Genomic DNA, 14,016 nt, shown 5'->3' with positions numbered 1-14,016 from the left:
TCTACCAGTGTGTCCATCTGTTCGTCCGTACCTCCGTTTGTCTGTCCGTCCGTCCGTCCGTCCGTCCGTCTGTCCGTCCGTCCGTCCGTCCGTCCGTCCGTCCGTCCGTCTGTCTGTCTGTTTGTCTGTCTGTCTGTCTGTCTGTCTGTCTGTCTGTCTGTCTGTCTGTCTGTCTGTCTGTCTGTCTGTCTGTCTGTCTGTCTGTCTGTCTGTCTGTCTGTCTGTCTGTCTGTCTGTCTGTCTGTCTGTCTGTCTGTCTGTCTGTCTGTCTGTCTGTCTGTCTTCAGTGTCTGTCTATTTGTCCGTCTTATGTCTCCATGTTTTGTTTGCCAGCTTTGTTTCTCCGTTTGTTAGTCTGTCAATCAGTCAATCATCAGTCTTTCTGTCCTCTCGTCTACCAAATTGTGCATCATCACTGCATCTTAAACCACAATGGTAACTCCTTACCCATCCAGCATCTGTGATGCTTTCCTCAACTTTCCAACCTCTGCCTGAACCAAAGGCTTCTTCTTCGACTCACAGATTGCTAATGCATTGTACACTGTTATTGGCACGATTTTAGCAAACAAATCCTGATGTTGAGATGCTGGCAAAGTGAGAGGCGCTGGCTTGGCAAGAGCAGCTTGACCAATCGGAGCGATTTCTGAAGGTTGTGGGATAAGGTCACTGTAAATGACGTTATTGTCTCTCTCTGTTTGGACAAGTTCATTGTGAATGCGGGAATATACATCCTACAAAGAGCATCATATTGTCACGTTAGGCGCATGTCTTTTCTATCCAATTTACTACTGGCTTGAAATACTTTTCGCCACTTTTGGCAGCTTCATTCATGCCTCCGTATGCCATCTAGAGACAGATAATGTCCAAATGCCATTGTTTGGTGTGCGGTGTGTGTGTGTGTGTGTGTGTGTGTGTGTGTGTGTGTGTGTGTGTGTGTGTGTGTGTGTGTGTGTGTGTGTGTGTGTGTGTGTGTGTGTGTGTGTGTGTGTGTGTGTGTGTGTGTGTGTGTGTGTGTGTGTGTGTGTTACTCTGAATCTTTCTTTCGCTTCACCATATTTTGCCTCTTCTTTGCATGCTAGTCCTTCATGGAACTCAGCAAGACCGTGAAAGTATGGCTGTTTAGCTAACACAATTGCAACAGATTCCTGCAGCAATTAGGAATCAGAATCAGCACTAAATACATCCATCCAATACAACAGTCTAGTGTATTGTGAGATGCACCCCTCCAATACAATAGTCTAGTGCATTGTGAGAGGCATCTCTCCAATACAATAGTCTAGTGTATTTGTGAGATGCATCCCTCCAATACAATAGTCTAGTGTATTGTGAGATGCACCCCTCCAATACAATAGTCTAGTGCATTGTGAGAGGCACCTCTCCAATACAATAGTCTAGTGTATTTGTGAGATGCATCCCTCCAATACAATAGTCTAGTGTGTTGTGCAAATGCGTCTCTCCAATACAATAGTCTAGTGTATTGTGAGATGCATCCATCCAATACAATAGTCTAGTGTATTGTGAGATGCATCCCTCCAATAAAAGAGTCTAGTGTATTGTGAGATGCATCCATCCAATACAATAGTCTAGTGTATTGTGAGATGCATCCATCCAATACAATAGTCTAGTGTATTGTGAGATGCATTCATTCAATACAATAGTCTAGTGTATTGGGAGATGCATTCATCCAATACAATAGTCTAGTGTATTGTGAGATGCATTCATCCAATACAATAGTCTAGTGTATTGTGAGATGCATCCATCCAATACAATAGTCTAGTGTATTGTGAGATGCATTCATCAAATACAATAGTCTAGTGTATTGTGAGATGCATTCATCAAATACAATAGTCTAGTGTATTGTGAGATGCATCCCTCCAATACAATAGTCTAGTGTATTGTGAGATGCATTCATCAAATACAATAGTCTAGTGTATTGTGAGATGCATTGTATTTGTCTAAGTCTAGTCCCGGATATTGGAACGTTGGTTTTGTTTAAATTTTGGTGCTGGTTTTTTCAATTTTACAGCGTTTATGTAATATTGTGTTTGACTGGTGCCAGTGGTCCCAACTGACCATTAAAATGTCCAAATCCAGCTGTTTAGGTCTTAGTTTTAAACCCAAATTCCATCTTCGTGATCCTTCTGTTTCAATTTCTAATGAGTCTGTTCCCTTTCTTGGTTCTGAGTCTTTCCTTTTCCTTGGAATGCCAATTAATGGAAACTTGTCCGATGATAATTTCAAATCCTCTCTAATAAGCAAGGCAAAGACTTTGATGGAGAAATTGGACAATTGCCCTGTTAGTTGTCGGTGGAAACTAAAATTATACCAAAATGGAATCTTCCCAAGATTGTCGTGGTACCTGTCTCTACTTCCTCTTTCACCAAGCTGGCTGCAATCTGAATTAGATAGAATTGTTACATCTTACCTCAAGAAATGGTGTAAACTTCGTCGCTCGGCCTGTACTGCCATCTTCTACCTCCTCCCACAAAATGCTGGTCTTGGCTTACCCCGTTTGTCTACGTCTTCCATCTCCCTCCAGTCTTCAAAATCTGCCCGTCTCTTATCCTCACATGACAACTGTGTCCGCTCTTTGGCCACCAGTCAAGCATATAATAAATCGTATAGCAACAGATTCTCTGCTTTTAGAGAAGCAGCAAAGTCACTATCTGAAACACCAGGTGCTTCTGCAGCAAAATTGAGTGACATCACCAAATCAAGACTAAAGGAGGAACACCAAAAACAACTTCTTGCAAGAACTAAGAATCTACATGTCCAGGGATCCATCTTCCGTCTAGAGAACTGTTCATCTGACGTCTGGGCAAATGTTGTCTCTTGTCTTCCCGGTCATCAACTCTCTTTTGTCCTCAATGCCGTTTCTGATACCCTCCCTTCAAATGCTAATCTTGTCCTATGGAGTAAACGTTCTTGTGATAAATGTCCTCTATGTCATCAACGTCAAACCCTTCTTCACGTTCTCAATAATTGCTCAGTCCTCTTACAATGTCGTCATTACAATCAACGTCACGACTCTGTTCTCAGTCTTCTCTATAATGCGGCTATTAACCATCTACCACATCAATTCAACATCTTTGCTGATTTAAAAGACTGTGAAGTAAAGTTTCCGTCTGACATCATTCCTACTGCACAAAGGCCTGACATGTTGATTTGGAATAATCATACGCTCAAATTTTATGTCATAGAACTAACAATCCCTTTCGAAACAAACTTTTTTGATGCAAATAAAAGAAAATCAGAACGGTATACAGACTTCATGATGACCATCAAATCAAAAGGCTTCACCTGTAAGCAACTAAATATTCAAATAGGATCTAGAGGCTTTATTGATACTCCAAGTCTTCTTCCCTTCCTTGATGTCATCTCTATTCCTCCTCACAATCAACGTCAACTATTATCATCAATCGTAAAGGTGACAATTGAAGAATCTTTTAAAATATGGTTAGCCAGAAACAATATCTAGTTCTGTTTATCCTAGTTTAGTTATTTTAGTTGTACATTACTTGTTAGAGCTTTTACTATTACTTTACTGGCGCCACATTATTGTTAAGTGTGATGGCCATGTATTAGTGAGGTGCTCCTCGTTTATCTAATAAATGAGTTCTTTGTGTATTATGAGATGCATTCCTCCAATACAATAGTCTAGTGTATTGTGAGATGCATCCCTCTAATACAATAGTCTAGTGTATTGTGAGATCCATCCCTCTAATACAATAGTCTAGTGTATTGTGAGTTGCATTCCTTCAATACAATCGTAACCGGGTTTAGTAAAATTACGGTAGCGTGATAGAGAGCAGGTGATATAATTTATGGTATAATTAATTAACAAATCAACAGTGACTACTAACTAGAAAACCCTTGTCAGTAAATTAGAGTTGCTATGAGAAAACTTTACTTTCGGAAAGTTTACAATAGAAAATAGCTGCAAGCAAGACTCAAACCTATATTTTTGGTTGGTACGTATCAAACGTGCTAATTGATTACGACGGTGGGTATAGTTTAGCAAACATCGCGTGTGCTGTCCTTAAGCGCCACACAGGTCTGGAAGGTCGAGGCTAAACCACAATCAGAGCCGTATATCAGTAAATACGGCTCTGCCCACAACCGCTAGGAGCCAGGGGCGTAGGAACTTAGATGGCTGAATTTCTGGTGTCATTTCAAACTGCCTTTCAAGTGTCAAAGTTTTTAAGATTAGAGTTTGCACAGTCATGACGTCATGATTGGCGATTATCTAAAGTAGGAAAAGCAATAGCTGCCAGTGTGGGAATTGCGGCAAATGTTTATGTAGATATAGGAGCCTAGGAGGGACATTACGGAAGGTATACAGATTACATTACACATCAAAACGGAAGCGAGTTCATCTGTAAACATATTCCTGATGTCATAATGCTACAACGTGCAGTAATGAATCATTCATTCTCTATGTCATATGTAACATCCATAAATTCCATGTACGCGTACATTTAGCTATATAGTACACTCAATCTATTCAGTATCTTAATTTTGATGTTTTCTTGCCCATTTGCTCTAGTGTCTTCAGCTGCTATTGCAAAAACCGTAGCTATTCCTACTGATAGCTCAGATACAATTCAATGAAGGAGCTCTAGAAAAAAATCGATGCCTATAGAAGTTCTCACAAACGGATGATCTGTAACGTCCATGTCTTCTTTGAGCAAGAGAAGCGTGATGGGCCAATCATGCTGGAAAGTGTAACAAAAAGAACGGCAATGGCGATGCAGGTATCTGAACGCACTGTATTCAGAGTTCATCGCGAAGTAAACGTTGAACGAGATGTGCATAGTCCCGCAAAGAAAGGCAAGAAGTCTGGTTCAGGTCCTGCCCTACAGGAGACTGACAACTTTCAAGAATGAGTCATTTGTCGTAGAATTCACCGGTTCTACACAGACAGAGAACTCCCAACGATGGATAAACTGAGTTTAGCTCTACAACAAGACATAGATTACTCATACAGCAAACAAACACTTCTCAAAACAGTCAAGAAAATGGGCTTCAAATATACAACACGCAACAAGAAGACAGCGTTGTGCGAACAACACAGAATTATTGCTGCTCGTCATCACTATCTCAGACAAATAAAGAAGTACAGAGATGAGGGAAGACCAATAGTGTATCTAGACGAGACATGGCTCAACGCGCACCATACCTTGAAACGATGCTGGGCTGACTACGACGGCAAAGGAGGTTTGAGAGTCCCATCAGGAAAGGGTGGAAGACTCATTATTCTCCATGCAGGGTGGAAAGAGGGTTGGATTTCTAATGCTGACCTCGTTTTCAGAGGAAAGAAAGGCACCGGCAACTACCATCAGGAAATGAACACGGCCCACTTTATGGAGTGGTTCAGAGAGAGGTTGATTCCAAACCTTTCAGCAACTTCTGTTATTGATCTTGACAATGCCAAGTATCCTAATAGCGTTGTTGAGAAAATCCCGACAAAAAGAAGCACAAAAAGGACATGATCCAGTATCTGGACTCGCACGAAATCCCAAACGACAGGAAACTGTTAAAAGCAGAGATGTTCATGCTAATAAAAGCAAGAAACCCGGCTTCGCAGTACCTGACTGACGTCTTCGCTAATCAGCACAGTCATGACGTTCTGAGATTGCCTTTTGGTCACTGCGAGTTGAACCCGATCGAGCTAGTCTGGGCACAAGTCAAGGGCTATGTGGCACCTCACAACAAGGATTTCACCATGGCGGGAATTGAGCAGCTTGCGAGAGAAGGCATTACGCAGGTTACAGCTGAGAAATGAACCAACTGTGTCAAACACGTCATTCGAAAAGTAGAAAACCGACGGGATAGTTGAAGAAGCGGTCGACCGTGTTCTCATTGAAGTAAGGCGTGAAGAGAAGAGACTTCGGAAAGCGAAGAAGCCTTTGTTTCTGGAACAGATGACTCCTGTAGTAATTAGAATGCCACAATTGACCAGGCGGCGCGTGTGAAGTCACATGTGGTCGTTCTAATTGATCATGAGGGCGTAATCACATCGCGTGCTATACAAGAAGTAGCCAATTCTGTGGTTGTACAATACAGATCAGAAACAAGCTCTATATATTTGTCTTTTCGTCATCACTAACTTCCTAATGATGTTAGAATTATCTGTTTGCGATGTATAGTTAGCGAGATTCAAGATTTTTCCCACCCTGCCAGCTATTACTTTTCCTACTTTAGATAGCCCGTCAGCCCCTAGCTAGGTAATGAATACAGTAAATACTGACACTTAGTGACGAACACTGGGCACGTGTACTAGTAAATCAAGTGGCATTTTTTGAAATTGTCTGGCATCACAAAGATCTGCCTCGTACGCCAGACCGAACACTTCTGCCATTCTAAGGGGTACACTACGCAGTCACGTGGTTGGTATTTGCCCTGTCAAGGCAATCATTCTAACTCTGCTGACTATGTGCACTTTGCGACCGTTTCGATGTGAAGATATGTTTTATTTTAACAACGCGTGAGTATCATTTGTTGTGATGGTATCGAATGTACTGTGATATCGTCACTACTCTGTCACAGGAATACAGACAAACTGACAGAAACTGTATCCACCGGTACTGTCAGTGAGGGTTACTACTAGATGTTATACATTGAGAGGGCAATAGTAAACAGACTGTCGATCTGACTGAAAGTCTGCAGTCAGCATAGTAAATGAGAAAACGAGCATGATGATCTTGATTTACAGCATGAAAACGTTTTTAGTTACTTTAGTTGTTAGTGTCAGCGGGTACCTTCATGTGCAGTCCTGGTGTTGGAAGCCTGTGCATGGTCGTGAAGAACTACTTGTGGACACAAACAAGACGAATGGCTGATGTCATTAACTATAAATTTTATCACTGCAAACGAGGGACTGGTGGTTGCTGCTCAAGGCCAAGTTCTTCAGACTCGATAATATGAGTTCAATAGTCTGCATCATAATGTCAGTCTACTCTCACCACTTGTGCAGTAAAAGATGGAGACAGTAGACTACATTGTGGCAGGCTGTGGTGTCTTGGCACTGACAGACTACACTGATCAACACAATTGGGTGGCCGCCATTATCCACCAGGACATTTCAGTTGACATTTTGAGGTTTAGTGGAGAACAGATGGTACACTGTAATCATTCTGATGGGCTTGTGGAGACCGACGACATCACTATGATGTGGAATAGTGCTTAGAAAATCAGTGACAATCATCTTGACATCTGCTTCAGAAATAAAGACAGACACTTGTCTTCTTATTGATATCAGCTGTCCTGATGATGACAACATTTAGTGGAAACATTCTGAAAAGTTGGTGAAGTACAGCAACTTGTTGGTGGAGGTGAGCTGCACGTATGTGTCAGTGTCAGACACTGGCTATTTCAGTGGTGTTGGGAGCATTGGGCGTAAAAGTGACAAGACAATGCACACAAGTATTGTACAGTGGCTAGACATTATCCAGATCATCATTTGCAGCTTTACAGAAAGCAGTGCTTCTTGGATCCAGTCTAATCCTGCCTAAAGTCATGTTTTCTGTCTAGACAGCCATGATGGTTTAGGCATCTTTGAGGCATGGTTTGCTTCCGGTGCTTACAAGAGGCCTAACAAAACAGACTGACCTGGTTGAGCACAACACAATAATAATAACAATAATGAAGTGTGGTTCAGACAAATGTGCTGTTATACACTTTGTCAACAAGAAGCTATGGGTGACAGTAAGGAAACCAGCACAGCGCCATGCGGGAGATATACTTTGTTGTGAGTACTCTTCTAGAGTGAAGAGGGAGTTACATGCAGACTGATTTTGAGGTGTACGATTGGAACAAGATTCTTACCGTCAAGGGGTTTGCACTACTTGTTCTCTCATAGTTGTAGCATCATTCATTTGGAGATCACGGACATACAACAGCTTGATCCTCAAACCAGAAAATCTTTCTCTATGCACGATGTTTGTTCGCCATGTTGTGGCAGACATCACCAGCTGCTCTGTCCATGCACAGAGAATGGTCAAGGTTATAACAGATTCAGTTGACCTACCATATCAGTCTTGTATTTTTGGAGCTAGATTTTTACCTCTTGCAGTTGCAAATGGTAGAGGAGTGCAATTATTTGAAGTCTTCACGTTTAATCCTACGCATGGCTTGTGGACTCACTGCACAGTTGAAGAGAACTGTGGCTATGGACGACAAGTCACAGAACTTGCACGAAAGTGGAAGCATCACATGTGACAATGTCTCTAAGCATGAATATTTAATTAATACATTGTATTGTTAAAATAAGTTACTTATTTTTTAAGAGTTTTTATTTGAATGTTATAACTAATGTTGTTATCCTTAGCGTTTATCTTGTTTTAGTATGGACCAGCCTTTTATTTGGAGTATTTGTCATTGTCGCCGGAGTATTTTCAAGTTGCAGAAGCACCAAATGGAAAAATTATGGGCTACAGTAAGTCGTGTTCATTTGCGTGCAGACAAAAACACACAAACAGACATGCAGACAGACAGACAGACAGACAGACAGACAGACAGACAGACAGACAGTGTGCTAGATGCACCCACAGCCCGAGATGCAGCACGACATCGATCTACAAAAGGAAAAGGAGCTGGTGCATGGCTGAACGCAATCCCGACTTCAGAAGTGCTCGCACTAAATTCTTACGAGTATCGTTTAGCGTCCTTGCTGAGGTTGGGCTTGCCCATTCCACTTTCTGACTGGATGACAACATGCAACTGTGGTGCCTCCCTGGACAGCAGTGGGTACCATCTGCTAACATGCAAAACCGGTGGAGGGCCAGTTTGGTCGCACGAATCGCTTGCATCAGTCTGGTCTGATTGCCTGCGGGAGCTGCACATCCATCATCGAAGGGAACCGAGGCATCGGTATGCCAATTCCAATGACCGGCCAGACATTGTAGCCTTCGACTCAGACTCTGGGTGCAATGTGGATCTGGACATAGCTCTAGCACACCCATGGAGCTCGGACATCTTCCCTAGATCTTCGGAAACAGATGGCGCCGCTGCTGAGAGAAGAGAGGAGAGAAAAAAGTCAAAATACGAGAAGGAATGTCTACCAGGTGGAACTGCTGTCAGTCTCATTCCTCTGGTTATGGAGCATTTTGGACGCTGGGGTGTCATGGGAAGAAACTTCCTGCAGAAACTAGCAAAGAAATCATGTGACGAAATTGGTAGACCAAACGCTGCAGAGTTCCTTGACTTTTGGCGAAAAAGATTCTCCCTTCAGCTGCAAAAATGCAATGCCAAAGTCATACTGAGGAAGATGGCAAGCTTGTCAAGTGACACAAGTAGCGCTAAGTACTCAACCCAGTTCTTTAGCCACTAGGCTGACCTGGGTTATCTTTTAAGTTAAGTTGTTACTGTTTTTAGTGCTTTTTCCTGTGTACTGTAGCACCTAAAACATTATGTCATTGCCTAGCACTCTTTGTATGATAGATGAATGTTTGAAAATATATGTGACAGACAGATAGACAGACAGACAGACAGACAAACAGACAGACAACAGACAGACAGACGGACAGACAGACAAACAGGGCTAATGTATTATGTAGTAATTATTATGTAGTGGTCTTTAGGTTTGCTTTTAGAGTTTGACAGACAGACAGACAGACAAACAGACAAACAGACAAACAGACAGAGCGCAAATAGACAGACAGACGGACGGACAGAGTGACGGACAGACAGACAGACGGACGGACGGACAGACAGACAGACAGACTGACAAACAGACAGACCGCAGATAGACAGACAGACGGACGGACAGACAGACAGACGGACGGAGAGACAGACGGACAGACAGACAGACACATAGACAGACAACCAGACAGACAACCAGACAGACGGACAGACAGACGGACACATAGACAGACAGACCTAACTGAATGACGTGCATGATTGCGCGAGAACGCGTTGTTTGCCATACCGGAAGTTATGGTGAGCGTTTTATCTGTGTTTGGACAATACTTTCTAACTAGTAACCTAAGGCCATTCCAGAGTTGGCAAGAAACAAGACATGTATTAATAAGAGCTAATGAATCAATTAGCAATATATATATATATATATATATATATATATATATGTCTATGTCTATGTCTATGTCTATGTCTATGTCTATGTCTATGTCTATGTCTATGTCTATGTCTATGTCTATGTCTATGTCTATGTCTATGTCTATGTCTATGTCTATGTCTATGTCTATGTCTATGTCTATGTCTATGTCTATGTCTATGTCTATGTCTATGTCTATGTCTATGTCTATGTCTATGTCTATGTCTATGTCTATGTCTATGTCTATGTTGTAAGGTGGTGCGAGTAGCAACACGACAGCCGAGTGAGTGTAACACCAATGTCTAATTTATTGTGCGTGTGTCCTTTTATAGAACCCAATGAATAGCGTGCTTTATCTAAGTAACGTGCACTGCGCAATACAAAGTATCAATACACTACATCACTATCCTCCCCATCGTTTGGTTCTAAGACGTAATCATCCAATCGTCTGGGTAGTTTGCGAATCCGTTTAGATCTTCTTAGAACAACTGGTGGTTCAGGTGAAGCGCGTTGGCTCTCTTGTTCTAGTTGCATTCCAGGCTGGTCTTCCGCACCTCCCTTCGCTTCGGATGGTGACTCTTCTCCCGAGTCAGTGCTCTCGCAACCGACCGTATTGTCACGATTTTCTGTCGAAGTGGGGCGCTTTACCGGTCGGCTGCTCCTGGAACGTGGACTCCTCGATGTATTTTCGGGCATAAATCGTCCTTCCCGTTGTACGTATGGCTTCAGAGCATCATGGTGTAGTGTTATCTCTTTACTGCCATGGGGCAATTTTAAGACGTAGACAACATCGGATATTGGTCTAACAACAACATACGGTCCTATCCAACGCGGTGAAAGATATCTTGATACTTTCCGTCTTCCCGTTCTATTCCTAACCCACACTAACTCACCACGTTGATACTGATGGAATACGAGCTTCGACTTGTTGTAAGTTTTTCTTCTCTGTACTGTCATTCGTTCCGAGTTTGTCTTGACTCTGCTATAGAGCCTAGATATTCCAGAATATCTAGCCGTCGCAACTTCTAATGGGGTTTCGCTGATTCCGGCAGATTGTGGCCTATGAATCACGTCTGCGGCCGCATGAATTATTGTTCTAGAATCTTCCTTGAAGACGACCTTGTAAGGTGTGGTGGCGATAGATTCATGAAATGTGGTATTGTGGGCAAACTGTATTTCAGGAAGGTGTTTCTGCCAATCTAATTGATTCGAGGCGACCAATTTAGACAACGTTTCACCCAAGGAGCGATTTAAGCGTTCAACCGAGCCATTCCCTTGTGGGTGGTATGGAGTCGACATTGTATGTTTAACGGCATACCGTGAACAGAATTCTTCAAATGCTCGACTCGTAAAACAGGTGCCGTGATCCGAATGTATACATGTGGGGATCCCGTATCTACATATCCATTCAAGCAATTTCTCACATACCTCTTCCGTCGTTTGTCTTGAGATCGCATGCATCTCTGCAAATCGGGAGAACGCGTCTTGGATGACGAATATATATTGAGCGCCGTTATCAGTTTTCGGCAATGGACCCTTGATGTCTATTTCAATATTCTGCAATGGTTGTGTAGCCTGCTGTCGCTCTTTTAACGGTGCTCGTGCCCTTGGACATGCCGGCATTCTTCTAGCGCAAACGTCGCATGATTTTGTGTACTGTGTAACGTCATCGCTGATTGTAGGCCACCAGAACCGCTGTAAGATTCTTTGAAGCGTTTTCTTCACTCCCTGGTGTCCTGAAAAGGGTTCATCGTGGGCAAGACGTAATATTTCTGCAACTAACGTCGACGGTACAACATTTTGCAACAGTCCAGACGGAGCGATCCTCTGAAGCACACCTTCAGGGGACCAAGTCAAATTTTCCTTCAGTGTTACCTTTACCACCTTTGATTGATTTTTCATATCAACACGTGGGCCAATTTGGTCCCTACCCACAATATCGCTGATTTCCGTTAACAGTGGGTCTCTCTGTTGTGCCTTCATAAATTCTTCCATAGACCAGTCGTCTCTTATACTGGCTACTATCGTTGCAGCTTCCGGAAGTCGAAATGCGGCGATCGGGTTGGGAGGGTTATTGTTCTGACCTATTTTTTCGGATTCGTCGAAGTTCAGGGTTTTCTCGTGTTCAAGTCGACTTAGAGCATCAGCCACAACATTTTCTCCACTAGTTATATATTCTACAGTAAATGAATATTCTTCCAATTCCATAATCCATCTAGCACGTTTACCCCAGGGGTCTTTGGTATTGGCCAAAAACTGCAGTGGACGATGGTCAGTTCTCAAACAAAACTTAGTTCCTATGAGATGATGGCGAAAATGACGGACAGCCATCACAATGGCGAGAAATTCTTTGTCATATACGGAATACTTCCTTTCTGATTTGGAAAGTGTCTTGCTGAAATAGGCAACTGGTCTTATTCCTTCTGGCGTCTGTTGAGCTAATTCTGCTCCTATCCCGACCATGGAAGCATCTGTTGTAAGAACATACGTTCTATCTGGATGTGGATGACTCAGAATTGTATTAGAAATCAACATCTCTTTCAAAGTGCTGAAGGCGATTTCACATTCGTGTGACCATCGAAAGACTTTGTCACCCTCCAAGAGGTTATACATTGGTTTAGCGATAGATGCAAACCGCGGAATGAACCTTCGATACCAGCCCACCATACCCAAAAACATTCTAACCTCTTTGACGTTTGCAGGTTTGGGAATCTTCGCGATTGCGGCTGTTTTATCTGCATCTGGGCCCAGTCCATCTTTGCTCACTCGTAGACCACAGAAGATAATTTCAGTCATTGCAAATTGACACTTCTTAGCATTAATTCGGAGGCCGTGATTTAACAGCGTCTTAAAAGTGTCTTCTAACTGTTTAAGATGATCATCGAACGAAACCGACAAAACACAAAGATCGTCCATATACAGGACGAGTTGTAGGGGGGTCATGTGTCTAAACACGGAAGCCATCATCCTACAGAACGTCGCTGGAGCGCCTTTCAATCCGAATGGCATTCGATTGAACTCGTAAAGGCCCGACGGGGCTCGAAAAGCCGTCTTCTCCTTGTCGTTCTCAGCAATCGGCACTTGGTAGTATCCGTGCGCTAGATCAATGTGGCTGAAAAATTGGGCTCCTGCCATCGATTCCACAACTTCTATTAAATTTCCAGTTGGAATCGCCGTATCCTTTGTCTTGGAGTTGAGGGCGCGATAATCTACGCAGAGACGTATTGAACCGTCTTTTTTTTATTGGGCACACCGGTGCTGCGTAACCCGATTCAGATGGTCGTATCACGCCTCGACTTTGCAGTTCCTGTACTTCTTCTTCAACTCCGAGTCTCCATTGCGTTGGCAGGCGACGAGGTCTACATGCAATCGGATTGTCCGTTGTTAGAGGAATGGTGTGCTCAATGTGAGTTACCTGTCCCTCGTTGCCTGGGTAAGCGAACACTTTGTTATACCTTCGCAGTAACCACTCCAGGCGATTTTTTTGTTCCGTGGAAATGGACTCTCCAAGGGTCGTTTCTGCGATAGGGTCGTACGTTATCTTACCAGTTTTTGTTGCGTCGTCACGTGTTCTGCCTTCATTCATCATAGCTTCAGTAAACTCGGCTAACGATTGGCCTTTGTAAACGGTCACTGGGTTTTCCGTGACATTCAAGACGCGAACAGGAACATTCTTTTCTTTACCTCCTTCCGCTACAGTTGCACATCCCAGTAGACCCGATCGTTCAGTTAATTCATGCAGTACCTCTACTACACCCGTCCACGTGGTTGGAGTGTTTGAATGAATTCTTCCCCATATTGTCCGTTCTTCTCCTGGTGAAATTACCACTCTGTCTGGTGAGTAGACTTGACCGAATTTTATCAGACAAACCGAACTAGTAGCCGCCGTGACAGTTTCGAATGTGGAGACCTTTTGACCATGGAGATACAGACTTTTCGTAGCAACGTCAATTTGCACATTG

General features: G+C 43.0%; 4 protein-coding genes and 1 long non-coding RNA gene across 5 annotated transcripts in view; all 5 read left to right on the top strand.

The window, feature by feature from the left end:
* Positions 1-2,074: 2,074 nt before the first annotated feature.
* Positions 2,075-3,502, top strand: LOC134198506 (uncharacterized). The gene has a single exon (XM_062667917.1). The coding sequence runs from the start codon at positions 2,081-2,083 to the stop codon at positions 3,476-3,478; it is 1,398 nt and encodes a 465-aa protein (XP_062523901.1). The 5' UTR covers positions 2,075-2,080; the 3' UTR covers positions 3,479-3,502.
* A 1,435-nt stretch (positions 3,503-4,937) lies between these two features.
* LOC134198261 (uncharacterized) lies at positions 4,938-5,519 on the top strand. Its single transcript, XM_062667622.1, has one exon. The coding sequence runs from the start codon at positions 4,938-4,940 to the stop codon at positions 5,490-5,492; it is 555 nt and encodes a 184-aa protein (XP_062523606.1). The 3' UTR covers positions 5,493-5,519.
* An 832-nt stretch (positions 5,520-6,351) lies between these two features.
* Positions 6,352-8,482, top strand: LOC134198151 (uncharacterized). Its single transcript, XR_009972789.1, has 3 exons — positions 6,352-6,487; positions 6,550-6,574; positions 8,347-8,482. It is a non-coding gene; the product is annotated as an uncharacterized LOC134198151 (long non-coding RNA).
* Positions 8,483-8,557: 75 nt separating this feature from the next.
* LOC134198150 (uncharacterized) lies at positions 8,558-9,505 on the top strand. The gene has a single exon (XM_062667490.1). The coding sequence runs from the start codon at positions 8,708-8,710 to the stop codon at positions 9,329-9,331; it is 624 nt and encodes a 207-aa protein (XP_062523474.1). The 5' UTR covers positions 8,558-8,707; the 3' UTR covers positions 9,332-9,505.
* A 3,825-nt stretch (positions 9,506-13,330) lies between these two features.
* Positions 13,331-14,016, top strand: part of LOC134198260 (N-alpha-acetyltransferase 20-like) — a 3,282-nt gene continuing 2,596 nt past the window's right edge. Inside the window, exon 1 of the mRNA XM_062667620.1 lies at positions 13,331-13,460. Coding sequence (XP_062523604.1) covers positions 13,331-13,460 — 130 coding nt within the window. The remainder of the gene's footprint in view (positions 13,461-14,016) is intronic.

Source organism: Corticium candelabrum, chromosome 2 (genome assembly GCF_963422355.1).
Source record: "Corticium candelabrum chromosome 2, ooCorCand1.1, whole genome shotgun sequence".
Classification (NCBI taxonomy): domain Eukaryota; kingdom Metazoa; phylum Porifera; class Homoscleromorpha; order Homosclerophorida; family Plakinidae; genus Corticium; species Corticium candelabrum.
This window is presented reverse-complemented; position numbering and strand designations above follow the sequence as displayed.